A 27,197-nucleotide genomic window follows, 5' to 3' on the forward strand; every position below is an offset into this window, starting at 1 on the left:
TAGTGATACAAGAATCTGTTCATACTGTAAACTTGTATAGTCCATATTATTGAAGTGTTTTTTCAAACTTTTCGAAAAATAATCTTCAAATTGATTGCAACCCAATAAATCATAGATGATGAAATTGTTCAAATTGATGAATATGTAGAGGAAAGTTTAACAAAGTGATTTGATGATATCTCATCCTTGCTAAGATTCAAATCACGTCCAAAATTCCACTTAAAGACAACATGGTTTTTGAAGCGAATTATGCTTAAAGCAATCACACTCGCAGTTGCTATTTAAAATATTATTTTAACAACAAGTTTTGTCACCATAACCTAGTTTCAAGCAAAATTTGCGCTGTTCTTCATCAATAAGTAACTTTATCATAGTGAAAATGGTTACAAAAAGATCTTCTGAAGTATTGCTCTCTATGCATTCGATGCATCCGCACTAGAAGCAAGGCCAGTTGTTTTGCAGTAAAACTCTAATGCCTTCAAAAAAAATGAAAGCAGTTAAAAATTTTTTCAGGCTCATAGTAACAAAAATAATCGTTTAAAACGCAAGCAAGAAAATCCAACTTCTTGTTTTCGACATCCGCGACCGATAAGTTATTGTATGTGTATTTCAGTTTGCCATTCCGTTATCTGCGTGACTTCGCAGTTACGTAACTTGCTCATCGCGATTCTAGAACGAAGACCAACGATAAATCAAACCCAATGACCTTTTTCAGCTTTGTAAACAGAAAAATGAGAACATTTAGTTTCCCATCAAGCATGCAATTCGAAGACTTTGATAGTTTAGTAACATTTGAAACCAGTTTGCGTTGTTGCATCAAAGTAATTACAAACATTTAAATGCCACTCACGACCTAAACATAACTTTTCCTATCTTCTCCAATATTAATAAACTATTCTATTTTGGATTTTGAGAAAAAAAGTCATTTTAATACCTGGAATTATCGCGGAATTTCTATCATCTCTTGCATCCCTGAATCTTGATTCCCGATTCAGGGATCAAATTGAGACAAGACAGTGACGAGACAAATACAAGAGCCGTACGAAACAAAACAGAATCGAGACAGTGATGAGACAAAAACCAGACAGAGACAAAACAGAGACAAGACTATGTCAAGACAGAGAAAAAACAACTAGTTTGCACCCAAATGAAAAAGATGTTGTCATTTTTTATTCAACATTTTGCGTTGAAGTTTGAAAAAACGTGGCCTTTCTCACGATCAAAAAAAGTGAATTGTGCGCAAATAAGTCACCGTAAGCTGAATTTCGATCAGAAATATACCAAAAAAGTAGTTGTGAGTGTCGTAACAATTCGAACTGCATATAGAAGTATGGTGAAGAGTACATGTTTACAGATGCCCCGAGACGTGATGGGAAATTCAAGCCTGGTGACTTCAAAATGAACAGGATTATAAGAAATCAATACAAGCGGCATCCTTCGGCAATCATTACAAGATGTGGCAAAAAACTAAGTACCTCATCGACTAACATTATGCGTACCAAGGAAATAATAAGCCTACAGACTCGTTGGTACAAGAAGAAACCTAAAGAGAGCACCAAATAGGCTAAATCTGTGAAATCAAAGGCTAAAAGGCTTTATGTCAAACTTCTGACCAAAAAATCGGGGTGTGTTATTATGAATGACGAAACCTACAGAGAATTAGATTATAATGAGCCAGTATAATAGAAGCCCAGATACAATTTCCATAATAAAATTTTCAACGATTGAACTATTTTACCATAATATAATACAATATTTACCAGGGCATCACAAAAAAAAAAATCCAGACCTGGTGCAACGAACTGACTTGTAATCGGTCTAACGGTGATCAAATGAAAGCAAAATTAATAAATTTCAACCCGTTAGTGTGACGGATTGAGTAAAACTATCAAATTCAAGCAGATTCAAGCTATTTCAATGTACTCTTCAATCATTTTGCTGTGCTATTCGCAGATTTTTGACGTAGGGAACAACGTCTTTGTTTTCTATACTAGATTACATTTTGTGAAATTGACAATGAAACTGGCAAATGCTGCGTCAGATTTCAAACGATTATAGCAAGCGAACGACTTAATGCATCTTAATCATTTATATGTCGGTGGATAGATAAAGTGTGTAACAATTGTTCGATATAATGTTTAACATTGTTGCTTTACTGCTTAATGGTGGAAAAAGGTGAAAAGTTACAAAGTTAAACATTCCTCAAACATTTTCTTTGCTATTACCTTGCTTCCCAGCACGGATAACAATAACATGGACGGAATGCATTCCACTCCCTACATATTCTGACTTAACAAAATGTTTTGTTTCGTTTCTCTTTCTCGAGACTGTGTGGCCACGCGTTCAATGCAAAAATCTACGCTAAACTACAATACAAAAGACTGTTACCGGAGGGCACAGCGGAAACAAATTTTATTAAGCGCGGCCAAGCAAAATATTCAATGTTATGCAGTACGCATTTCTAGCAGATGATTATGGAATCGGTTCTTTTTAGAACTATAAATGCTTTAAGATGAGAGTTATTTATCAATAATCATTTTTGCAATAATGACAAGAGTATCAAAAAGTAACGGTAGTGTTGCCTATAAACAGTTTATCACAGCAAGATGTAACCCCCATTTCAAGAAGTTTCACTGCTAAATTTAATGATTTTCCGGTTCAATTGTTCCTTTGTTCCCACTCGAACACCGTTATCGGTCAAATATCAATAACGAAAATTGGTTAAATTAAGAACAAGTGTAATTTTTGCATCGGGAAAGCACAGACAAGGTGTTTCGGTTCGTTTCTCTTTCTTAAAACTGCGTGGCCACGTCTTCAATGCAGAAATTTAGGCTCAACTCGATACAAAAGACAGTGTGTAGAAAATTCAACTTCATTATCAGTCATCAGATCATAAGATTTCTGAAACGCTCTGTTAGTTAAAATTAATGCTAGTAGAGCAGGTATTTTGTTTTGTGCGACAGCTCGTCGCTTGCATCGCTGTGTGATTTCGAAGAAGAAGAGGAAAGCAGGCTCGAGCCCTGTGAAGCAAAATTCCTGAAAGAGACAGTAGAAAGAAGAAACAAGGTGGAAGCAATTGCACTTCGATAAGTGTGGCTGACTGCGACACCGTGAAAAATGTTGGAGATTTCGGCGGGCCGACTAATGGTTCGGATACTGCCAGCCCCAATGCGGTGAAAGTGAAGCTTCCTCCGCTGGTTGTGAAGAATGTCCCACCCAACAAGCTCACTAGCGACTTTATATCGCTGGGGGCTGCAGCTGAATACAAACTGTGCGGCATTTTGAGAATTGGATTTTGAGGAGGCCACGAAGTTTTTGAAAATATCTAAAACTGAGTTCTTTACCCACGACATTCCTGGGGAGAAACCATTCAAGGTTGTCATAAGAGGCCTGCCAGGTTTCGACCCCAAGTCAGTGGCGTAGCTATGGTTTGGTGGGCCTGGTGCGGTAACAAGAATGTGGGCCCCCAATGAAAATGACTGGGCAGTTGTTTCTTTCATGAAAGGAATTGAGAGAAACAAAAAAATTAGTTTTTTTTATACTTATTTATTCCGTTTTCCGCAGAATCGAAAATAAGGTTTATTTAGATACACACTTTCCGTGCTTTTTAATTAGCAAAATCAGAAATTATATAGTCTCGTGTGAACGCGAATTATTTCCCTCACTCTGTTTTATGTTAGAAACACAGCAACACAGATAGGAGAACTGTTCCATTGTTCATCTCAGACCATAGTTATAAAATGAAAACTCAATTGCAAACTAGAAAAAAACGCATATTTTCTAACTAAACCAATCAGCTAATCCATGGAATGGATTCTTATTAGTTCACTTTAGATATCTCATGAGGTAGAATCCTCAAAAACTTACCTAAAATCTTTGAATTTGTTATTATAGTCCAGCATCTACACTGAAAAACTCATTTACTTCGATCATCTAACCAAGGAAACGAAATCCACCCATTGCTCTATACGGCTACAACGGGATTCATTCAGCAGCCAACCAAAGTTTTTTTCATCATTTGCGGACTAAATTTTGTATTGATCACTAAACAAAATCACTCACTACACTAAGAATACTTTAATTTTCAAAATGTTCACATTAAATTTCCAGAAACAAAAAATCAAAATTGATACTTTTGTATGGAAAAACATGGAAAAAATACCAAGTTGTTTTTGTCCCATATTGAAAGTACCCGCATTACAGTTCCACTGCATAGTGGTACAAACTGAAAACATATAATTTTGCTCCAGATTACTGTATATCGGATTATTTTAGGCATATAGAAGGTATGTGATTTAATTAACTAGACTAATGTTGTTTTTCTATAGAACAATCTACGTTGCCAATGATACTGCCGGTTGCTGGTTGAATTTATATGTGATGGGACAAAATATGCGAGTACTTTTGAAATGTACCCCCATATTTTGTCCCATTTTGTCTTTTTTTCAAGTTATATAACGTAAAACCAATTCCATCCATGGTTTTTTGTTCTCAATGATAAACTGGTACCATGAAACTGCTTTGGTCATTGGATCAAGATGTAATTGATGGAAATCCGAAAAGTCACGGATAATATTAAATCGCCGTTTTCTCAACATGTTGTTTTTCATTATGGGACAGTTATCCGGGTACCGGCAGTACAGTGGATACCTAGACTACCAATTTGCGCGTAAACAACTACAGCGGATACCTAGGTAACCTACTACGACGGTATGCGGCAACGTTCATTAACAAAGTGATTAACTATGTGATGAATATGGGGCGTCGTGAGATGAATAATTAAGCAGTGGTTAAGGTTTTGAGATGAGTATGGGAATGTTGTGAAAAATGGTTTGTTTTACAAAATTCAGGATAAAACTACCTAAGTTTACCAAATTTCCATTGATGAGCGATTCTATGAGAGCATGTAATCATATTTTGTTTATTTGTTCAACGATTTCGTGTAAATCTGGTGTTTACTCCATGCATTTTTCGTAAACGTCGGCCTAATGAGATGAATAATTAAACAAATACCCTAGACAGCGTATTCAGCATCGCAAAAAATTGCTTCGTTGCATCGAATGTTTTCTGCGATCGGAAAACATTGAACTTCGGCGTCAGTCGAATCACAAATCATATTAAAAATGAATATCGGTATCACGTTTACTCTGTCCGTGTGGATCACGAGGGCAGAGTGGCGAACACAAATACATGAGGTTGAGTTCAGTTGGGCATGTTGACCGGTTCGGTGTTCGCAAGATTTTTGGGCCCCTTTGAGTGGTGGGCCTGGTGCGGACCGCACCAACCGCACCCCCCTAGCTACGCTACTGCCCCAAGCTGATCGGAGCTGAAATCAAGGATTGGTACAAATTGGCCCTAATTGCTGTCTATCAGATTAAACGCAAGAACGAAAACGAAAGGAAATTCCCTGACAGCCTATTTCTGGTTCATTTTCCGAAAGGGACAGTAACACTTAGCGCATTATGAGCCATCCGCTCTTTGTTCTCGATTATCATCCGTTGGGAACCCTATCGTGGTGGCCGTCGAGACGTTACGCAGTGTAAGAGGTACCTCAACTTCGGTTACGGTATCCGGAACTGCAACATCAAACCGCGTTGCAACATCTGCGCCAAGGACCACTCTACGTCGGCTTGCCCTGTGGACGGTGACGGTGCGGTACAGTGTGCTAACTGTGGTGGCAACCACTAGAGCTCTGATCGACAGTGCCCGAAAAGGGAACGCTTCAAGCATATCGGCAAACAGGCCTCGTCAAACAACCAGCTGGGCAAGAAGAAAGACAAATCACCGGTCTTCAGGGCAGAAGATTTTCCTCCTCTGCGTTCCTCCCAGCAAGCAGGGCAACCAAGTACGCGTGCGCAAATTGACCTTTCACACTCATCATCCGGCGGGTTAGCCGGTCAACGGTCGCCTCTCCCCCTGGTTACTGGTGTCCACCTACAACAACGCGTGCGAGTCGCAACGAGCCCGAGCAAATCCATGTGCTCGGAAAATTCATAATACAGTATGGATCCTGAGCCCCTCTCCATCGTCACTTGGAACGCTTGCTCTGTTAGAGTAAAAAACATCGAGCTTGCAGATTTTCTCCGCAAGTATAATCTCGTCGCGGGCCTACTCACAGAGACTCACCTGGAATCCGGCGACAGTTTTTGACTGCCGGATCACAACATCATCCGTCTCGATCGCACCAGCTCCTGGTATCGCGATCATCGTCAGAAAGGGGATCAAATACAACATCGTGCCGCACATCCGCACCGCCATCATCCAAGTCCTCAGTGTGGAGAGCAAATTAACAACCGGGTTCATCCGATTCATCGCCGTCTACTGTCCTCTACAGTGTAAAATCAGCAACGGTACCGCCACCCAGTTTAAGAACGACCTGGCAACCATCATCAGGACCAAATCCCGCTTCGTCGTTGGGGGAGACCTGAACGCTCGGCACGAGGCTTGGAGAAATTATCGGCAGAATCAGAACGGTCGTCGACCAGGCGTTGGAGGGTATCCAACGAGCCATAATCGTGGCTGACAAAGCGTGTGTTTGACGTGTTCCTGTGATGAGTGAGTTCCTTGCTTTGATTGATTCCCACACTCGGCTACCAATTAGATTGTGGAATGTGCGTAGATGCTAGTTCCAGAGGACCAGGAATTGGGACCTTAAGTACGAGGTGGCCGATCTGAACAGGCAAATTGCTTCCAGGATGGTTTCACTTCGGAATAAAAATTTCAGACGTGTAGTCCAAAGTTTGGACGACCGTTCCAGGCCATTCTGTAAATTGGCCAAGGTGCTGAAATCACACCCCAAACCAGTTCCTCCCCTCAGGGTCGGAGAGAGTCTGTTGCTCCGGTCGAGTGAGCGAATGTGGTAGGAGATTGAGCAGTGCGTCCGCTACCTCGATAACTCCCCTTGTACCGTTCCTAAAGCAAATAAAATCACAGCAGAAGAGGTTTGCTCAGCGCTGATGAGTACTAAGAACATGAAGGCTCCTGGGTTTAATGGGATCTTCAATATGGTCTGTAAAAAGCTCAGCAACAGGGTTGACCTGCTGTTAAGCTCTATCTTCAACAGATGCTTGGAATTGCACTACTATCCAAGCATTTAGAAGATAGCCAAGATCATACCGATCCGCAAACCCGGAAAAGATCTGACGTTGGCATCAAGGTACCGTCCAATCAGCCTACTCTCGTCACTGGACAAGTTGTTCGAAAAACTGATTCTCGACCGCATGATGGAGGTTGTTGAGGAAAACCACATCTTTCTTCCGGAACAGTTTGGGTTTAGGGAGGGTCATTTCACCACACATCAGCTGGTGCGGCTGATGAACAACATCAGAAGGGACAGGGCTGTATCCAAGTCCACAACCATGGCACTGTTGGACGTCGAGAAGGCGTTTGACAATGCCTGGCATGACGGGCTGGTATACAAGCTCTGTATCTTCAACTTTCCACCATATCTTACGGAAATCATCCATAGCTGCTTTCGGCAGAGATTGTTCAGGGTATCGTTGATTGGTTGTTTATCAAACACTTTTTCCATCTCACAAGAGGTCACAAGAGGTCCTGCAGGGCAGTCTGCTGGGCCCTTTGCTGTACAGCATTTACACCTCCGACATTCCTTCCCTAGGAGATGGCTGCGTGCTCTTTCTGTTCGCAGATGACACTGCAATTGCCGTCAAGGGACGAATGCCTCGTATGATCACCAACAAACTTTAGCGATGCCTAGATGCCTTTGTCGAATATGTTAACACCTGGAAAATCAAGATCAACGCTTCCAAAACCCAAACAATCATGTTCCTCCATCGACAATCTCCCAAACTGAAACCCTCTCCATCATGCGTTGTGGCTATGAACGGTTCGACGAAAAGCTTCTCTTCCGGTCGCATGTGGAGTGGACACTGGTTAAATGTTCCGCTTTAGTTTGGTCACTATACGCGCGTCGCAGATCTCGCCTCTCAAGAACAAACAAACTGGCAGTCTACAAACAAATAATTGCCCCCGCAGTCTTTTACGCAGCTCGGTGTGGGGCTCGGTGTCATGTGCACAAACTCACAGGAACGAAATCCAGGTGGCACAAAACAGAATTTTACGGATGATTTTTGATTGTCTCTATAACACCAGGATCACAGACCTCCACCAAGAGGCACCCACTCCAAAAATAGATGTCAGAATAATAGAAACTAGCACTAAATTTGTTCAAAAATGTCAACATTCTGAATACGCTTCAATCAGCGGTTTTTATATAGTAGGTTAAGTTAGTTTTAAGCTGTATATAGTAGTCTTAAGTAGTTTCTTTCCTTTTTCAAACAAGCGCTACCAAAGCGGTAAAATTTCTGAAATTTGAAAGAATAGTAAAACAACAACCAAAACTCACGCATCAAAGATGAAAACAGTAATGTGAATCACTACAAATTCAACTTCATTTTTTTCCCTAACACGATAGCAAGTGGAGCCCTTATGCCTGCGTGAGATACACGGTGTATAGCAGGCGTAGTGTTAAACGAGAGTTAAAATGAAAATTCATATTTGTCCTTCGTCACCATTTCATACAACCCCTAGGGCTGTACACCTTGTAGTATTTTTAATTTTACCAAACAAACTGTTTACGTTTTAATGACAAAACCGTTGCTTGCAAACGTATTAAGCTTCTCTACCATTTCTCCCATAGATGCTGAATTTGTTCGTTGCTGTCATCATGGACAACTTTGACTATCTGACACGTGATTCCAGTATTCTCGGTGCCCATCATCTGGACGAGTTTGTACGGATATGGGCCGAGTACGATCCAAACGCTACGTAAGTTGCTAATCTGCTCAGTATCTGTCATATACCTACCTAGACGAGTGCCTTCATGATAGCCTTTTTACTTTGCCAGGGGTAGAATACTTTATACAGAAATGTATGATATGTTAAAAAACATGGATCCTCCTTTGGGATTTGGTAACAAATGTCCCAACCGACTCGCCTACAAGAAGCTCATCCGCATGAACATGCCACTGGACGCGGAGGGAAAGGTCGGATTTACTACGACCCTCTTTGCGCTGATCCGGGAAAACCTCAACATCAAAATGAGAACTGGTGAGTGTGACACTGATGTTACTTATTGCAACACTCGAGCTCTTATTTGTGTTTGGATATTGCAGCCGAAGAAATGGACCAAGCGGACCAGGAACTGCGACAAACCATAAGCCATATCTGGCCACTGCAGGCGAAAAAGATGCTGGACCTGCTGGTGCCCCGAAAGGAAGAACTGAACACGGGCAAACTATCGGTGGGCAAGATTTACGCCGGCCTGCTCATCCTGGAGTCCTGGCGCAACACCAAGTTCGGTCAGATTGAGTCGGATCTGCCGGTAAGTGTGCGGCTTGCAGTATTGATTTTCGGACAATTTTTTTTTTTCTCTTTGGTTCTCCGGCAAAACATAAGAGTATGAAAGTAATAACATAGGCTAAGGTGAAACATACCAGAAACTGCAAACCATGGCTGATAAAAAATTTAAACAAAAAAAAAGAGTATACCTAATCCGAGCTTCACTAAAATAAAATTAGTGAGCAAGTTATTCGATACAAGTACATAAGTTCTTCTCCGTTTCCGTTATTTGACTGTTATGGTTTGATTTTGTTGTAGAACTAGCCTTGGTCGTTTTCGTATGATTTCATCACCTTTTCGTTCATGTTTGTTCAGTTGGATCGTATTTTTTACCAGCAAGTAATCGTATAATTCGAAAGAGAAATATTCATCAGATTTATGTTTTAGCTGGTTCGTCCGAGTTCGAAAAAAATTATTCTATTGTGTTCCTCACGTTTATGGTTTCGGTTAACTATTTGTTGATTTGTTCGACTAGCATTTTATATACGGTTTATTATCGTCTAGAAACAAGTTACTAAGTACCAAACACTGTTTTCGTAAGTCGTCTTTGTCGTTCAATCTGTCACTTTCTCTACATTTTGTTTTTTATTTCGTTAAATTTAGTTGAGTTTCTGTGTTTAGAGACATTATTGATCGGTCCCTTAGTTGTATCATTCCGTCTGTTTATCGTACTTGGTTCCCAAATATTGTTTAGGTATATTTGACCGCAGAATTGCAGATCTACGTCTTAAAAACAGTTGTTTGAAAAATTAACAAAAATAGGTTAGCTTCTTGAATCGAACATCTCAAGTAATGTTTCCATCATACGAAACGAAAAAAAAAACATCGTTCGGATTTCATTTCACAGTTTCACAGTAGGTAGTTCAGTGATAAATATTTCTATTAGCTGTAAGAACAGTAACGAGAGAAAGAAACCAACATAATGTCGTAATATCATGGCCGTTCGTTTTTACAGGCTCAAGATGCAAGCAAAAATAGTCCCACGGCCAGACTGCCGGTACAATTCACTTTTTATTATATTATCTTCTTATTTAATGCTACAATCGAGTTGTTTTCGATTTATTCCTTTTGGAATTTTTATATTCTACCGAAACTTTTTGTTTTTATTCTCCCTTCTCAAGTGCTGTTAATTAATTTCTCCAATTATTTTAGTTTATTTTGAGAGCTTTCTTTAAACTATTAAGTTTTGATCTAGAATAGAAGGTTCTAAGTAATGGATTCAAATTTTATTATTTTAGTTCTGTTCTGTTACGTTTCATAGCTCACTTAACCGCATAGACTAGACCGAAACGCCGTGATTAGCTCTTAAGCTTGAAACTTTCTTCTCTCTCTAGCATTTCACTTGAGTTCAAATCAAACACCAAACGTAACACTACCACCAAATTGATAGTCACAAACGCACACCAAAACTTACTCATAGATTAGATCAGAATAGATTATATCGAGCACTATAGGATAGTTTTTGATGTAGGTTCTATCGAAAATAATCAACTTACAAAAAAAGCTGTCATATTTAGTATACATAAGTCAAGTCTCTTGCTATAGCAGAATCACAGGGGTATTGTTTTCAACATAATTTCTGTGGATTAGAAAAAATGTCGAATCATTAATTCCAAGAAAAGACGTTGGAGAATTTTGTAGTGGACCGAAGTGGATTTGATTGGCGGAATGTAGTGTCTAGAGTGAATGATTGTAAATTTAAGCGTGTTTTATAACTACGCTTGAAAGTTGTTCGATTTTGTCGTACCAGTGTATGTTTCTAATGAAATTTTCAAATGAAATTCATTTTTGTTTCGAAATATTTACTCAGGATACTGGTTCGACAAGCGAACTTTCTTCAACCGCCGCAACCGTAGGAAAACTGGCAACACTGAACAAAGTTTGGAAGTAGTTTTACTACGTAGTACTTTCAGTAATGCATGTATCTCTTCACATCTGAGATGGATTGGACGTCCGATTCACAACCTTACTTTAGATGATGGTAGCAACTTTTTCGATTGAATGGTTCACAAAAATAATCAATCACCTTAAATTCCTAGAACACTAGATTAAAAGGCATTAGCATCCATTACCAATTTGATACTTTAAGTATTTGGCTGCTGTTTCAAATTAGTAAATCATAGTTCGAATAAGAAGTTATTCCGAAACACAAACAAGCTTCCAAATTCGAAACGTTAAATCCTAACCTCAGATTACTACGGCTTTTGGAAATCTCCAACCATCAGTCTACCTATAACTCCCAGCTCTGAGTTCCCTAATCACACTCTCTGTACCCATTCATTCCAGCGTACATTCGCGATCCGTTTCGTCAGAGTTAAGCCATGTTGTCCGGATGAAAAGTACTAAGCCAGAAACTAAAATCCGTGTGTCGGGAATTTCCCGCAACACCCTGCGGGTGTGCCAGTCCCGGTTGAGCTTCCAGGCATCATCTCTTCCTTTGTCTCAGAGCGCCTCCCGCACACATACAACATCCCGAGTGGGGTTTAAAAAAAAACGCCGTCCCGCAAATTGTCCCTCGCCGAAGAGAGCCACTTCTTTGCTACCTCAGTCATTCTAGTTCCATTTGGCTACAGCCGAAATTCGAGTTGAATTTTTGACTAGGTAATTGTTGTTTTTATTCCTTCAAACTTTTCTTATACCGTAGATTTAGTACTTAGTTGGTTTTTCTAATCATCATTTAGGTCTAACTCATCTGAACATAGCAAAAAAAAAAAAATCATCAGCCGCCACTCAAATACAAACTTTGTAACATAATTTTACCAAAAACTGCACCCAGCGTTTGTTGACAAACAAATATTGATTACATGTTGTACAGAACTCTTGTTTCGGTGCATATTGTGTGAAAATTGGCACTTCCTTTGAAAACATTTTCGCGCACACTAAGTCTACAAAATTCTCCAACTTTTTTCACATTTTGAAATAAATCATTCACCATCAACTAATAGATTCACTATGGATAAATTGTAATTATTAGCTGGAATACAATTTGTAACCTTCACGAAGTGGGTTCGTGTAGTATGCAGTATTGGTTTCGAGGACAGAACATTACTGAAAAAAAACGTTAAATCCGCCTTTTATTTTGAATTCTGCAATGCTCCGATGACTATTTGTTAGGTAAGCATGCCAAACTAACCTATTGTATCTTTTTATATGGTTCAATCGTCAGATTAACTCAATTTCTTTTAACACAAATTGGAATTTATAAATGTTTCTCGCGGTTCTGATGCAGATTGGCTGGATAAGATGTTTCCCGATGAAAGGTTTCTGAAAATTCCTCGAGTTTTCCCGTAAATTAAGTTTGTTCTGGCGAGTGATCCACAATGAGAAAGTTGTCCACTATAGGTTTATTTACCATAGTCGGGGGCACACATGACGAACAAGTGTTATACTAGAGCTGGAACTGAAAGAAAATGAAAAATCATGGTTTTTTAACAGTACGGTAAAACTACCTTGTAAGGGCCACGCCCTGTAATGGACTACCGATCGCATTGACTAAATTTATGTGAAAACTCGAGGGATTTTCATAAAATTTTTTTCGGGAAACATCTCACCAGCTAATCTGCATCAGAATTACAAAAAATATATTTAAAGGGTAGAACTGTTTGGATGGACTACTTCCTCCAGTGGACCACCCTGAACCTAATTCTTATTAACTAGCTAAGTAATATCCCGATGGAAATTTTCTGGAAATCCCTCGAGTTTTAGCAATTAGTTAAGTTAAGCTGACCGATGGGCCACTAAAGGACGTGGTCCATCCAAAGTAGTTTTACCCTACCTGTGAATTTTGGTGGCCCATAGTAAATGCAGAGGTGTGTTAAAAGCATGCAGAGTAGGGTACAGCTACCTTAAATGGACTGCTTCTTTCAGTGGACCACCACGAAAAACTGTTTATCCTCTTGATAACATTGAAAAAAAAAATAATTACAAATGGTTCTCGAAATTCTGATGCAGATTAGCTGGAGAGGATTTTTTTCCATGAAGGTTTTTTGGAAATCCCTCAAGTTTCCGCATGAATTAAGTTTTTCTGACCGGTAGCCCAAATAGTTAATTAGTCTCGAGTTCATTGTTTCCCCGTTTGCTAACGGTAAAACTTCATTTAAGTCTCTAAAGACTTGACACACTTTCGAGGCAGCTAAAGGTATTAAATTTCAAGGAACAAATAAAAAGCTAGGGTAAATTGACCTATAGTAGACCCGTTTCCTATTGTGGACCACTGGTCAGATTAACTCAATTTCTCATAACATACCTTATTCGAAATTAAGGTACCTATAAATGATTCTCGTGATTCTGAAGCAGGTTGGCTGGATAAGATATTTACTAATGGAAGTTTTCTGAAAATCCCTCGAGCTTTCGCAAAATTGAATTATTCAGGAGTAAGGTTCGCTATAGAAAAGGGGTCCACTATAAACTATAGACACACGATTTCCAATCTTCTGCAAAGTTTCTTGGTATTGTCAAGCTTCAATTTAGATACCTGAATTAGTTAGCAAACATGGTCTGCGATGCTTAGCTAGACCTCGAACAAACGGAGGAAATTTCGTTACTTTCGAGCAAGATTTTATTACTTTCTGTGTTTCGTGTCGCACATTAGACACAAAGAGTAACAAACTTAAAGTACTGAAATAAATTATGGCTACGTGCTTGTATGTGTTTCAGCAGAAGAATATACAAGCGCGCATCAGTTTCGTCTATTATTTAGACTTCTTTCGCTGCATTTGTATTGATGCAATCTTCAGGTTTGCTTTAGTTCCCCTTTTTCACACATATGAAGAATCTCTTCCGTAGCGCTCAAGACTTAAATGTCTGATTGGAAACGCAACTGTTTTGTTTATTGTTTTTTTCCCTTCGCTTCAACCAGTTAGGTCGGCTGAGGCTGTCTACGGTCCAATTTGCCACACTGTTCATCATTTGAATTAAAAAAAATACATTGCTAGCAGTGTTGCCGGGAATGATTGCAAAAAGCATTGAAAAAGCGAATATGGGATTTTTTAACTTGCACGAGCTTTGTGCCAAGTTCTGGCCCAAATGTATTTTTTCGTGATAAACACGATGAAGCTTATTTCCAGGCTGGTCTCGAGGCACGATACTGACCTAACAAGCCAGTCCTCATGGGTTCGAGTTTCAGCTCGGAAGAGACTCTTAGTGTCAGTGTAGCGTGTTAGTGTAGCGCTAGCCCCGCAATTGTCCTGTATTATAAACAGTTGGCTGCGAAGACTGTGTATAATAAACAAAAGGTCGAGTTCCTAACCAGAATATAGCGCCAATTCTCGGATTGACGATGAAGTTTAGGGAGCCACAATTTTCAAGAAAAAAATATTACAAATTCGTTTGGATTTTATTAAGCAATGAGAGTGTGTTTTCAACATGGTTAGCATCCGCTTGCAAGAAAACAAATGTGTAATATGATTTAAAAAAGCCTATGAGATCTTTGAAATCATCAACGTTTGTAATCGCCAGACATGACGAAGAAAAAAATAGGTAGGCTGCTCTTTTCATATTTTTCCTCACTTTGTATGCATACGACAAACAAACTAATACACCTACACTAGTGTACTAGAACTTGTGATTAAAGAAATAAAACATACAACTGTACGTGCACTTAGTACACGGAACCATTCCACTAGATGCCGATGGAAATGATTGGAAGTGATTAACTTTATCGAACTACAATTTGGCTTGAATATTAACCTACGGGTAACTCAGAGCGAGATGCTCTCAGGCTACCGTTAATCTAGCTGATATAGTATTCCTTGGCTTGTTTCTTTTTCGAATTTACTTTTAGTACATTCGAGCGCTTTCCGTGAGCTTTATAGAGCGCGTAACAAAGCATGTGCGAGAGCGCGTATCTACTCATAACCGTGCGCAACCGTGAGTGACCGTGAGTGGAGCTACGCGACCGGCTTCGGTTTTGTTTGCGATTCAATTAAAATGTATGCATGTTGTGGCATGATAGGTGAGGATGTTTACATTTCGTAAGCCACCGGTCGGTCGATGGCTCGTAAGTTGGACGCTTGGTCATTGTTCTGTTCGATTTCATAATAAAATTCTTTGTTATTGTTCTGCTCGGTCAACGATTCAAAATAAGAATGCTCTAGAATGTTTACTTTTTAGCTTGGTTTCACTAAATTCAACGGAAGGCTAAATTCTGATGCACCGTGACGAAACATTGGGTAATTTTCACGGGGTGTTGTGTTTAATTGTGATTAATTGGAGATGGGAGAAACTAGTAACAACTTATTGCTTTTTAAGTAACAAATTTGTTACCAAAAGAAGAATATTTCGTTATTGCTTTTAAAATAACAAATATGAATTTTGCGTGTGTACCAAGAAACTATGCAGAAGCTCAAAAACCGAATGTAACAGCCACTATCGAATAACATGTGCTTGTAACATGTACAAAATATATAACAATGTGTGCTGCTACTTGACTGCAAACTCGTTATTCTCCTCAATATGTAAAAAAAGTTTTAAAATTCACCACGCACTTCTTCTTCGGCTAAGCACTGCGTGTAGTAATTTAAACCCACTTGCTACTTACACTACAGCCGAGCAAAACAAGAGTGGTGAAGAGAAAGAGAGAGGTAGTACACGCAGAAATCCACCGCACTGCTGAAATAATACAACAGAGACAACTTGAGTGGGTTGAAGCTGCCAATTTTACAGTGTGCTTCGGGCAGCACGCCAGGTCAAAACTAAGTCAAAATCGAGCGAATAAAGAAGGGTTTTGACAGCAGTTAGTGCGCTTCCAGGTCAAAACGAGGTGAGCTTGTGGAATAAAAAAATCCGCTATAAGATACAAACGATTCGCTACTCTCTCCAAACAAGTGTTTCCGCAGAGTAAGAGCAGTTGTGTATGTAGTGCAAAAATTCTCTCACACGCTTGTGATTCTCCGAAAAGAAACGAAAAGCATGCTTGACTGAGGATTAATGTTCTTGCTCTGTAAGTAACAAATTTGTTACCAAATGGAGAATTTTTTGTTATTGCTTTTGTAATTCCATCCACATTCCACGTGGATAGATTTTTAATGATTTAGAAAACATCCACCCCCTTCCCCTTCGTGGATATTTGCCCATTTGAATTCTAAAAATTTTGTATGGACCGTGGATATTACATTGCCAACACCTCTTTGCCTATTTTCACACTTTTTTAGTTCACTCGTCGTCTCCAACCGATAAATCTTTATCGTTCTCCGATCCGATTAAACTACGTATTTATTTCAATTGAATCATCCCGCGAGTGCAGAGTGTCGCGATAATCAAAAGTATCGCAAATCGAAGACACTGAATGAAAATGAAGCTGCAAGCTGATTTTTTATCGATTTAAAAATGTTGACAGTATTTTTTCCGAGTTTGCAGATTTTGTTCAATCTTCTGAATTTTGAGAAGGGTTTAATATGTTTTGACGTTTCGTTAAGTTGGGGATCGCTCCACTGAGTGTTACAAGTACCCAGTTTGAATACTACAGCACCCTCTAAAAACTTTGGCATTACCTGGGATATCTCATGTTCCTGACAATCTAGAAAGTTAGGATTTTCAGCAAAGCTGTTCAAACGGTTCGCGATTCCGACCACCAAGTTGCGATCTTCAGCAAAGCTGTTAGAAGGTCAAAGGTTTTTGGTTGACGAATAGCTTATTGCAACATTCTACCGTTATGTGTCGCTAGTGAGCACGGAGTTCATCGTATTTTGACTTTAATTTCAGTCGTGATTAGGGTTTTTTAGTAAGTGGCGACCTTCACCAAAGTTGTTCGAAAGATTAAGGGCTTAGTGCAAAGTTCTGCCGCACTAGTACGGACACAATGCTTAGTACTTGGATCAGAGCTTATCTCATGATTTCGACCTTCAAAAAGCTACGATCTTCAGCAAAGTTGTCTATAGGGACAAGAGCTTCTGGATGATGAATAGCTGTGTGGATAGCTGTGTGCACTATGTGGCACTAGTGTGGACAGAATACTTCGTGTAGGACCTCAACTTATCTCGCGTTTCCGACCTGCAAAAAGTTGCGATCTTCAGCGAAGTTGTTCAAGAACTCAATAGTCTTATGTTAATGAATAGCTTAGTACAGAATTCTGACGTTAAGTGGCGCTAGTGAGCACGAAACTTGTGCAGAGTCCTGCCACACGTGTGTGGACACAATGATATTAAGCATAGTTTGTCAGAACTTATCTCACGATTTAGACCTCTAAAAAATACGATCTTCATCAAAGCTATTCATAAAGACAAATGCTTTTGGATGATGAATAGTTTTATGCAGAACTCTGCCACCATGCACAATGAATGCTTCGTATTTGGACCCTCACTTATTTCGTGTTTCCGACCTCCAAGGAAAAGGTCAAGGGGTTTTCGTTGATAAATAGCCTAGTGCAAAGTTCTGTCGCTATGTGACGTTAGTGAATACGAAATTTGTCGTATTTTGACCTTGAATTTTCTCACAATTCCAATTTTCTAGAAAGTTGCATTCTTCACCAAAATTGATAATAAGGTATCTGAATTCTGCCACTTTATGTCACTAAAGTGGCCACAATGCTTCGTATTCGAACCTTAACTTATCTCGCGTTTCCTACCTCTAAAAAGTTGCTGTCTTCACCAAAGTTGTTCAGAAGATAACCGGGCTTCTTGTTGATAGACAGCTTAGCGCGAAATTTCGCAATGAGGCGCTAGTGTTGACACATTGCCTCGTATTTTGATTATAATTCATCTCGCGATTCCGACCTCCAAGAAAGGTGTGGTCTTGAGAAAAGTTGTTTGAAGGTCAAAGGTTGATGAATAGTTTAGTGAAGTATTCTGCCATTATGTAGCGCTAATGATCACGAAATTCGTCGGTTTTTGATCTTAACTTATCTCACGATTCCGATTTCCTATAAAGTTACGGGTTTCAGTAAAGCCATTCAGAAGGTTCAGATGGTCAGCTGCTGGTTGGTGAACAGTTTAGTGCGCAATACTACCGCTGGGTGGCGCTAGTATGCACACAATTCTTCTGTTTTAACCTCATCTTATCTCGTATCAATTTGATTGTGTTGAAAACCTGTGATCAAAAGACTCCTACCAAATCGGTTCAGCGAAAAAATTTCTCAATTTTTGCTGAGAAATTTTATTCGCTGCAACTTTCTGCACATGTGCGTGCGTGCGTGAATAACGTAGAGTTTCTCGGAGATGTGTTTGTGGAAATAATTGGAGAAGCGTAACACACATTTCATTCTCAAGCAAAAAGGAGTGAAAAGGTTTGACTCCTCGCTCGCTTTGCAACGATAGTAGTGGTCTGATTTACAACCAAATTGTCCATAAATCAAAAGCCCCTGACCTCCTGACCAACTTTATTGAATTCTCTTTGGGTGGCTGATTTTTCTCGGTGAATCACCGAGAAAATCAACCATCGAAAGGGAATAAAATTATACGGTAACAAAAACCACAAATAACAACTTTATTGAAGACTGTAGCTTTCTAGACGATGGAATTCACGAAATAAGTAGAGAATACTGAAATTTTCATGTACTAATGTGCACCACACCACAGTGCATGCACCACAGTGTGACAGAAATCCGGTCTAAGCTATTAGACAACCAAAAACCCGTGATCTCATGAACAACTTTTCTGAAGACAGTAGTTTTTTAACGAGATTGAATTCACGAGATAAATAGAGTTCAAAATACTCATAACTATATGCACAGTAGCGCCACATAGAAGTTGAGTTGCATACCAAACTGTATTCCAACTGAAAGCCCTTGTTCCAACTTTGCTGATATCCACAACCTTTTAGGTGGTTGGATTCACAAGTTAAATTATGTTCAAAATACTCGAAACTATATGCTCACTAGCGCCGGATTTTTAAACCATTTTGTCCGCCGATCACAAGCTTTTGACCTCCAGAACTGATTTTCTAAAGACCACAACTCTCTAGGTTGTCGGACTCATGGGATAGAGTGACTTAAATCTGACCATTCCAGTTGATGCTAAGCTATTCGGAGTGCTTCCCTATTCAAACTGGGTGTTGCAATACTCAATGAAGCGATTCCAATCTTTTTGTGGAACGTATATAAAGAGATGTTGAATGAAAATAAATCGGTACAAAGGACCGAAACACGTCCAAATTCAAATGACTTGGTTGGTTTACAAAAGATTCCCTTCATTCTTGCAGCAATCAAACGGAAAATTCGCGTTCTGCATCTGCTTTAAAGCAGAAAATGGTAATTTTATGATGCTAACTATTGTACCATTGAAACAACTCAAGCCTTGTTTCCGGTGTCTGGGAAACGAATAAGATGGTCAAATACCATCCAATATGCTTATTAGAGTGCCAAAAAAATTTAACCTTCAAATTTCGTTTAGTGGTAGACCTCGAGGTTCAAAATGGCAACAATCCGTTTTGGGAAATGATTTTAAAATAGCCGAACACCACCAATATGTGTATTTCCAGAACTAAAAGAAGCCAGACGCCATTAAATTCACGATGGCGACTTTCGAGAAAAAATCGCGCAACTCGCAAAGTTTGTTTGAAACGTTTGCAGTTCACAAAAAGGTGGATAAAATCTGACATAACAGGTACACATGTTGAAACAATCAGTTACTTTCTGTCCTCAAACTCAACACATTGAGGGTATTTCTACGAAACTAAATAAAGCTCAATCAGATTCAAATAAAAGTTAGCATATAGAAAACCATTCAGGTAGTCGTTGTGAACTGGAAAAGGGACTGACAAAATGAAATTTTCAAGCAACGAATAGCCAATTGGATAATAGTTGTCCTATATTTAATCTGCAATAGCATCATGACCCCTAGTCCACAGTAGATAGATCAACGCATTTTAGTTCCATAGTTTCCTTTAGTTAGATTTTAGTTTAAATTTTCCCTTAAGTTATGTGCCGTCCCATTATAGATAGCATCTAGAGCGACGTTAGAACTCGAATCGTTTTTGTTTCCTTATCATAGAACCCAGATTAGCCATTTTTTAATAGTAACAGAAAACAACAACCAAACCAACCACAAACCAATATACAACATCATATCCACATTCGATCAGAAATCACAACAAAATATTGTACATACATTTTTCGAAAAGTCAATTCGAATTCCTAATTTGCATGTTGAGTGAATTGGATTTTGATACCTTCAACTAGAATAGAACTTTGGAATTGTTTCTCAATCGCATGTTTTACAACTTCGGATTTTCAACTTTTTGTGGTTTTTCGATTTTTTCTTACATTTTTTTCACTTAAATCGCAATAAAAAACACTAAACTGTAAATACAAACGATTGAATCCCGAAAGCAGCAATTGAAATCCTCTGTTTGCAATGCCATAATCTGAATTGATAGTCGATTTCAACTGCAAAGGAATGTGATAAATCAACAATCAGCGCAAAAGTTTTACCTTCGTGGCCTTTTGATCCGTAGGCGGTTACTTGATTTGTCACATCCGCCTGTTAAAAGCAGTTCCTATAAACTTTACCTATTAAATAATGTATTTAAAATTTCTAAACAATTTCATATATTCTATTTGTTTGTTTTTCGCTTCGAATAAAACTTGCTTCCGCTAACTTTCATCAAACAATCTACTGTAAAAAAATTCTGCATTCAATTGTACCATAAATAAACTGTCATCATGTTGAAAAACAAAACCACGTCACAAATCCGTACCATCCGTGCCTGTGGCCAAACTGCACCCCAAAAATGCACGTGTTCATACTGCTGGCAAATGTGCGCGGCACAAATCCTCCAAATAACATCCACATCATCAACCCTCGGCTGCAAATGCAACCACAAACAAACAAAAAAAAACAAACGGCAAATCTCACATTTTCACTGCAAAAACCCAAAACGTCGAACTGCAACCTCCTATAGAAGCCGTCGCTGTTCAACGCGATCCTGGACATGGCCGCCCTCGAAAAGACGGGCGGCTCGCGGACCGGTTCGCTGAGTATCGAGAACGGCGAAGGTGTCAACTCGCAGACGCACCTGCTGTACGTCCCGGCCCCCAATGGAAACCACGAGGGCGAACACGAGGGCACTCTGGCCAGTCTGGCTCGGCGAACCACCATGCGCAAGCGCTCCTTCAGGTAGGTCCCTTCGGCACTTGGTATTCTTGCCATTCTGTAACTGTCTTTTATTTGACCATGTTTGGGACTAGACGAGACGTTGTAACATTTCCATGAAAAGCTGTAATTCTTCTGGTTTAATCTTTCTTCGAAAAGCATTTAGCTCACTGCAATTCGATCTATATTTGTTTCTCTATTTCTTTTCTCGTTTTTTTTCTCTCTCTCTCTCGAACCGACGATTTATTTCTAGGAACAGAAAGGTGAAGTGTTATTTCACGCTGATAACTGGTAAAACAAGTCCGTTTGTTGCCTCCTTTTCTGTTTATCGTAAATATTATTATGCGAGAGATTACATGTGTATGTTTTGTTGAACCACCAATATAATCCCTGTTTTTGATGTGTTTGGTGTTGGTTAATTGTGTTGATATTTGTGGCGTTACTAAAAACAGAAGATCGAGCGATTGTTACAACGATGACATACGCTGCGAAATGGCGTCAATTCTCTGCTGCTGCCTCGGTGAAGCCGTAGACTGGAACACTAGGTTCCACAGTTTGGATTTGTTTGATGATTAGACTAGATTTAGACACAGCAATTGTGGGGAACCGGGGGAACTGAGCTACGGCTGCTTGTAACTTGGGAGTCAAGATTCGTTATTCTGTTACCGTTGAATTAATACACCACTACACTGTGCCACATAGAACTTATTACAGCAAATCGTAAAACAATTTGTACGTCCACCAGAAAAACTGTGTTGTGGGAATCACTAAACTTTCGTGTTGAACATTTTTCGTATGCTGATATTGAACTATTTGTGTGTAGTTCTGAGCAACCTGAACAGTTTATTCAATTTCTACAGTAAAAAAAATCAAAGCCCAGCACTTCAAAATCTCTGATTTGGATGAAACGCTTTCTCTCAATGGTCAACCAACTTTTACCACCAATTTTTTATGTACACTTTTCATTGCTCATACATTTGAAGCATTCCCCTAAAAACATTAAAAACTCGTTTATTAGTCTTGATAAAACATTTTTTTTCTTATTACCAAATACGGCTTCATGTCATTCAAATTCTCTACAAGGTCGCATAATACTTGCCCAGCATTGTTTCACTGTTTGATAATGAATGACAAATATCTCACGCACATCGCAGAAAACCGATGTCATTAACTTTCCAGCGTACGGAACTCCCCGAAGGTGATTGTCACCCGTTCCGTCAATTATTTTGATTATTTTTTTGTCTTTTGCGAAGTAGTGATCCTATGTTTCGTCCATGATTATGAATTGGAACAAAAGATCTGCTATTGAAACCACTCTTCAGAAATATCGCGAGAGTCGTATCACGTGCAAAATAACTAGGAGCGCTGTCTTGATGAAAGAACATCTTTTTCTTGGCCATATGCGTATCGTTTTCTTTCAACTAACTATTGCGCATAATCAATGCCAGATTCTCCGTCAGAAATTTGAGACGTTGACCTTTTTAATCAATGGGACACCGTTGCTAATTTCTGATAATAAATCACCCCAGTGAGATTTGAAGAAACTATCGATTTTTCCAATTAGGCTGATACAAATTTTAAAAAGTTTTTATGTCCACGGTTATCAAAGTTAGCTAAGGGGAGGGCAAAAAATAAATAACACTGAGAAGAAAAAAATGGAATAGCTTCCATACAAAATTGTGTGCAGGTTACGACGTTTGTAACTTGTATGCAAAAGTGCGTTGAAAAATACCACATTATTATCATTATTAATCATTTGGCATGTCTTTTGATAACACTTTCACTGTAACTGAACTTGTTTTTGCTAAATTAAGCATATACGCTGTCGAAAAGTCAATAATATTAACAAAAGGGTATGAACTTTTTTTTCTTCAAATTTTCAACATTTTTGAAGGGATGGGGGGGGGTGACATGAAATGAAAATGATATTTGTATCGGCCTTACATCAGAACTAGATGTCGTTGCTTGGTTATCAGTATTAAAGCGGTTCATCGTCATATAGAAATGTTAAAATTTGATAGCTAAGACCAAAACTTTATTGATTCCATTGAACCCTCAGAAACCCTAAACTTATCAAAAGTAAATTACAAGTGACTTTGCTTGGCGTGTTGCATTTTAAATTTCTATAACGATTTGTATAAAGTAACCTACTTTTTACAACCTTGAACCACCCTAATGAGTATTGTGCGCATCCGCTTTCAACCACACAGCTCTCGCCCTAATTTTGAGCTGTTTTCAAAATCAACACCACGTGCTCTAGACGAATGGTAGTAAGACACAATGAAGTTATGTAGGAAAAAGGTATAGGTATAGAAGGCATTTGATAGCTGTTTTCTTGTTCAATGAGCAAAATACTCGGAGAAATTTCGATTTTACTACCACTGAAAAAGTGCTATCTCTTCACGCAAAAGTTCAAGCTTTAATCATCCAATGTGTCCTTTCAATTCGCACAGAATTTGCTCTGACTTCGCACACCCAATGCGTGATACGCATAACGCAAAAGATGTACAAGGAATTCATTGACAGAGATCAAAATCAGAATATGTATCATATACACAAAAATCGTAATGTCTCGGTAAACTTCGGCTTCGGGCGAACGATCTGTTTCGAGGCGCTCAAAAAACCGTTCTTTACTTTCGCGAGCCGGTGCGTATCAACGGCTCGTGCATCCCTAAAAATCGTCAGCAACCGAAACAGCCAATAGCGAGCCTTGTTGCCGCGGAAGTTATTGACGCTGGTGCCAATAACGCAGAACCGAATGCATGTGAATGAAACCAGAGTCATAATTAAATGCAAAATGTTTTGGACTAATCTCATGTGTCTGATCTTCCCTTGGTTGCTCGTATCCCTATCGGTACCACTCTGTCCAGCTGTTCACCAACCATTAGCCAGCCATCAACTAACTCAATGGGGAACATCGTAGACGCAAGGTTACAGAGTCCGCTTTGACAAGCGGAAGGTCGTGGGCTCAAAACTTAGTAGAATCAGGCCATTTGGCCAACAAAAATAGTTGAAGACGTTGTTTATAAGACACGACCGCAAGGTTAACGTAGAATTACGACAGCCTGTCTTATGTCAATAAATTCATTTGCAATAGGTTCCGAAATACACACGATTGGGGTAATCAATCAATGTGAAACGGTATATATTTTCGTTTTTTTTTTTTCGTATATTATTTTTGCTTTGAAAATGAACAAAATCCATCTGACTGAGTTTAAAATATTTTACAATGGGCAATTTTCGTGACGCTCTCCAGATGTCTTCGGTTTTCCAATTTGTACTTCTATATATGTTGCAGTAAGACGTCGATTCTACGTCAAAAGCGCACTTATCGATGTGCTTAAGTTGAATTTGTTGAAAGAAAAATGAAAAGATATTGTATTAATTAATTCATAAATTCTTCATAATCGCGTGCGGTATCCGCTCTGACATAATGAATCTAATGTTATTCTGGTTAAAAAAATCAAATCGAATCAAATCTGTCGAGCCGGACCGTTAGAGCTTTCATTAAGGCAACACTATAACATTGTATCGTGTCGTGTTGCGGCTTGAAAGGAGACAATGTTCCCGTTTCCGTGTCGAATGTAAGCAGGATGTTGCGTATTTGATTTTACCGATGGTAGACATGAGTATGAAGGTCGAAATTCTGCTTTGATGTCAAACTAGAACCGTCTTCTTCAAGACGTTACATCCTTGTTAATGAAGTGTTGTGAATTTTCTAAAACGGATTCAGCATCGTGAGCAGAACGTGCCGAACCTTTCTGTTTGAAATCGGATTTGTTTCGTATATTTCGCCGGTTATGCACAGTATCAACGAATCGTAATAAACATCACACTGCTGTGCATTTGCAGCAGCATCAAACCACAGTTGCAGTTTAATAATAACCATTCATTATGCTCTTCCAAATACATGTAGTAGCCTTGAATACGGCAATGCAATTTTCATTCAATTATCGCAAAAATGCTTCATGGTTCAATGCAGATGGCGTGCGATGTCCGCTCTGACATAATAATTTTTTCGAACGTTTGAGAATGATATAACAGGAAATAGAGGCGTGACTTCTTTATATCCAGTTATACCATTCTCCAACGTTCGAAAAATTTTATTTCGTATGTCGCGAAACTAATGTACAAAAAATAATTCTCATTTTATTCTGGTTCAGAACTATTTTCTGAATAGCTCCGCCTCAATTTAAAGTTCCCACAGTTTGTCTTAGTTTCATAAAACGGATGTACAAGAAATGATTTCTTGTGGACATTCTGTCGAGCCGGACCGATAGAGCTCTCATAAAGGCAACAATAGGCTTCGAAATAGTCACGGTAGAACCACTTTTCACTGCGATAATCGTCTTCTTCTTCCTCTGACGCTACCAAGGCTCGCTGTCTGAATACATTCTTAAACAAACATGTCAAATGAGTATCGCCATCGCGACGTTATTTTCCTCAAACGTATTTTGACATTTTTTCTAGAAATGAGAATTACGCACGTTGAGTGCGTGTATTCTGGAAATTATTTATATTATTGACCTAGTAATAATATTTCTCAACATAAATGAAAGAAGTAGCCAGAAATAGGCCGAAATAACATCGCTAAACGATTGACAGTGTGCATCTCTTTGATACGCGAGTGTCGTTTGACTATCCTTTTCTCTCTGTGAGCTGAGCGGCGATGGTTTGGTTATTTTACATTTACGAGCAAAAGCCGACTATGACGCACGCTAAGGAAGCGAGATCAAATGAAAATGGTGACCGTTTACAAGCCTGGGCAACAAAATAACATTGTATCGTGTAACGTTGCGGCTTGAAGGGAGACAATGTTCCCGTTCCCATGTCGAACGTAAGCAGATTGTTGCGTGTTTAATATTACCGATGGTATACATGAGTATGAAGGTCGAAATTCTGCTGTGATGTCAAACTGTAACCATTTGTTTAGAGACGCAATAACGTAAGTGCTGCATTTCTGTTATCTGCTACCATCCAGCACGAGAACAAGTATAAATTACAACCGGCCCTTCTCAAAGCCACCAACACGTTATTGAGGCAATGTTGAATTTTCCTTGCCTTGCAAATGCTGAAAAGTCTTAACTACTTCAATGACATAAACGTAGAGCACCAAAAGGTGCTAGAAAAACTGTTCCATTATTCATCTCAGCTTATATATTAATCTCATACAACATGAAAATACAATTGAAAACAGGTAAAAACGCATATGTTCTTCTAAAACCAATCTGCTAATCTATGGAATGGATTCTTCTTAGTTCACTTCAGATTCCTCATAAAGTATAATCCTCAAAAACTCACTTAAAAGCTCTAAATCTGATATTATAGTCGGGCATCTGCACTCGAAAACTCATTTAATTCAATCATCTACCTCAGAAAACAAAATCCGCGTATTGTTATATACGGCTACAACGGGACTCGTTCAGCAGCCAACCAGAGTTTTTTTAATCACTAGCGGACCACTTTTTATTTTAATCACTAAACACTACACTAAGAATGCTTTAATCTTTGAAATGTTCACCTCAAATTACCTAAAACAAGCTTGAATTAGCAGAAATATATGAGATGAATTTCTACAATTCCTCAATTTCAACTGTATGTATTTATATCTGTTTTAACTGCGTTGAGGAACATCAAAAGTTGCCAAATCAGTTTCTGTTAATACGAAAAAATCATACTGAAAATGTTGAATTATTCCGACATAATTGACATAAAGCGACAGCACTGCAGTGGTTACCTAGGTTACCAATTTTGCACGTAAACAACAACAGCGGATATCTAGGTAACCTACTACTACGGGCTGCGGCTACG

At 39.0% G+C, this 27,197-nt stretch overlaps 1 protein-coding gene across 30 annotated transcripts in view; it reads left to right on the forward strand.

Moving 5' to 3' along the window:
* LOC129727649 (voltage-dependent calcium channel type A subunit alpha-1-like) overlaps positions 1-27,197 on the forward strand; it is a 352,389-nt gene that overhangs the window by 282,270 nt on the left and 42,922 nt on the right. For 22 of the 30 annotated variants that reach the window (XM_055685666.1, XM_055685660.1, XM_055685663.1 and 19 more), the window contains 4 exons: positions 8,660-8,787; positions 8,867-9,069; positions 9,135-9,343; positions 10,316-10,357. In XM_055685666.1, the coding sequence (XP_055541641.1) occupies positions 8,660-8,787; positions 8,867-9,069; positions 9,135-9,343; positions 10,316-10,357 (582 nt within the window). Of the gene's footprint in view, positions 1-8,659; positions 8,788-8,866; positions 9,070-9,134; positions 9,344-10,315; positions 10,358-11,646; positions 11,962-21,195; positions 21,415-21,639; positions 23,247-27,197 lie in introns of those variants that run through there. The other 8 variants (XM_055685669.1, XM_055685671.1, XM_055685677.1 and 5 more) reach the window with 7 other exon arrangements.

Source organism: Wyeomyia smithii, chromosome 3, assembly GCF_029784165.1.
Source record: "Wyeomyia smithii strain HCP4-BCI-WySm-NY-G18 chromosome 3, ASM2978416v1, whole genome shotgun sequence".
NCBI lineage: Eukaryota > Metazoa > Arthropoda > Insecta > Diptera > Culicidae > Wyeomyia > Wyeomyia smithii.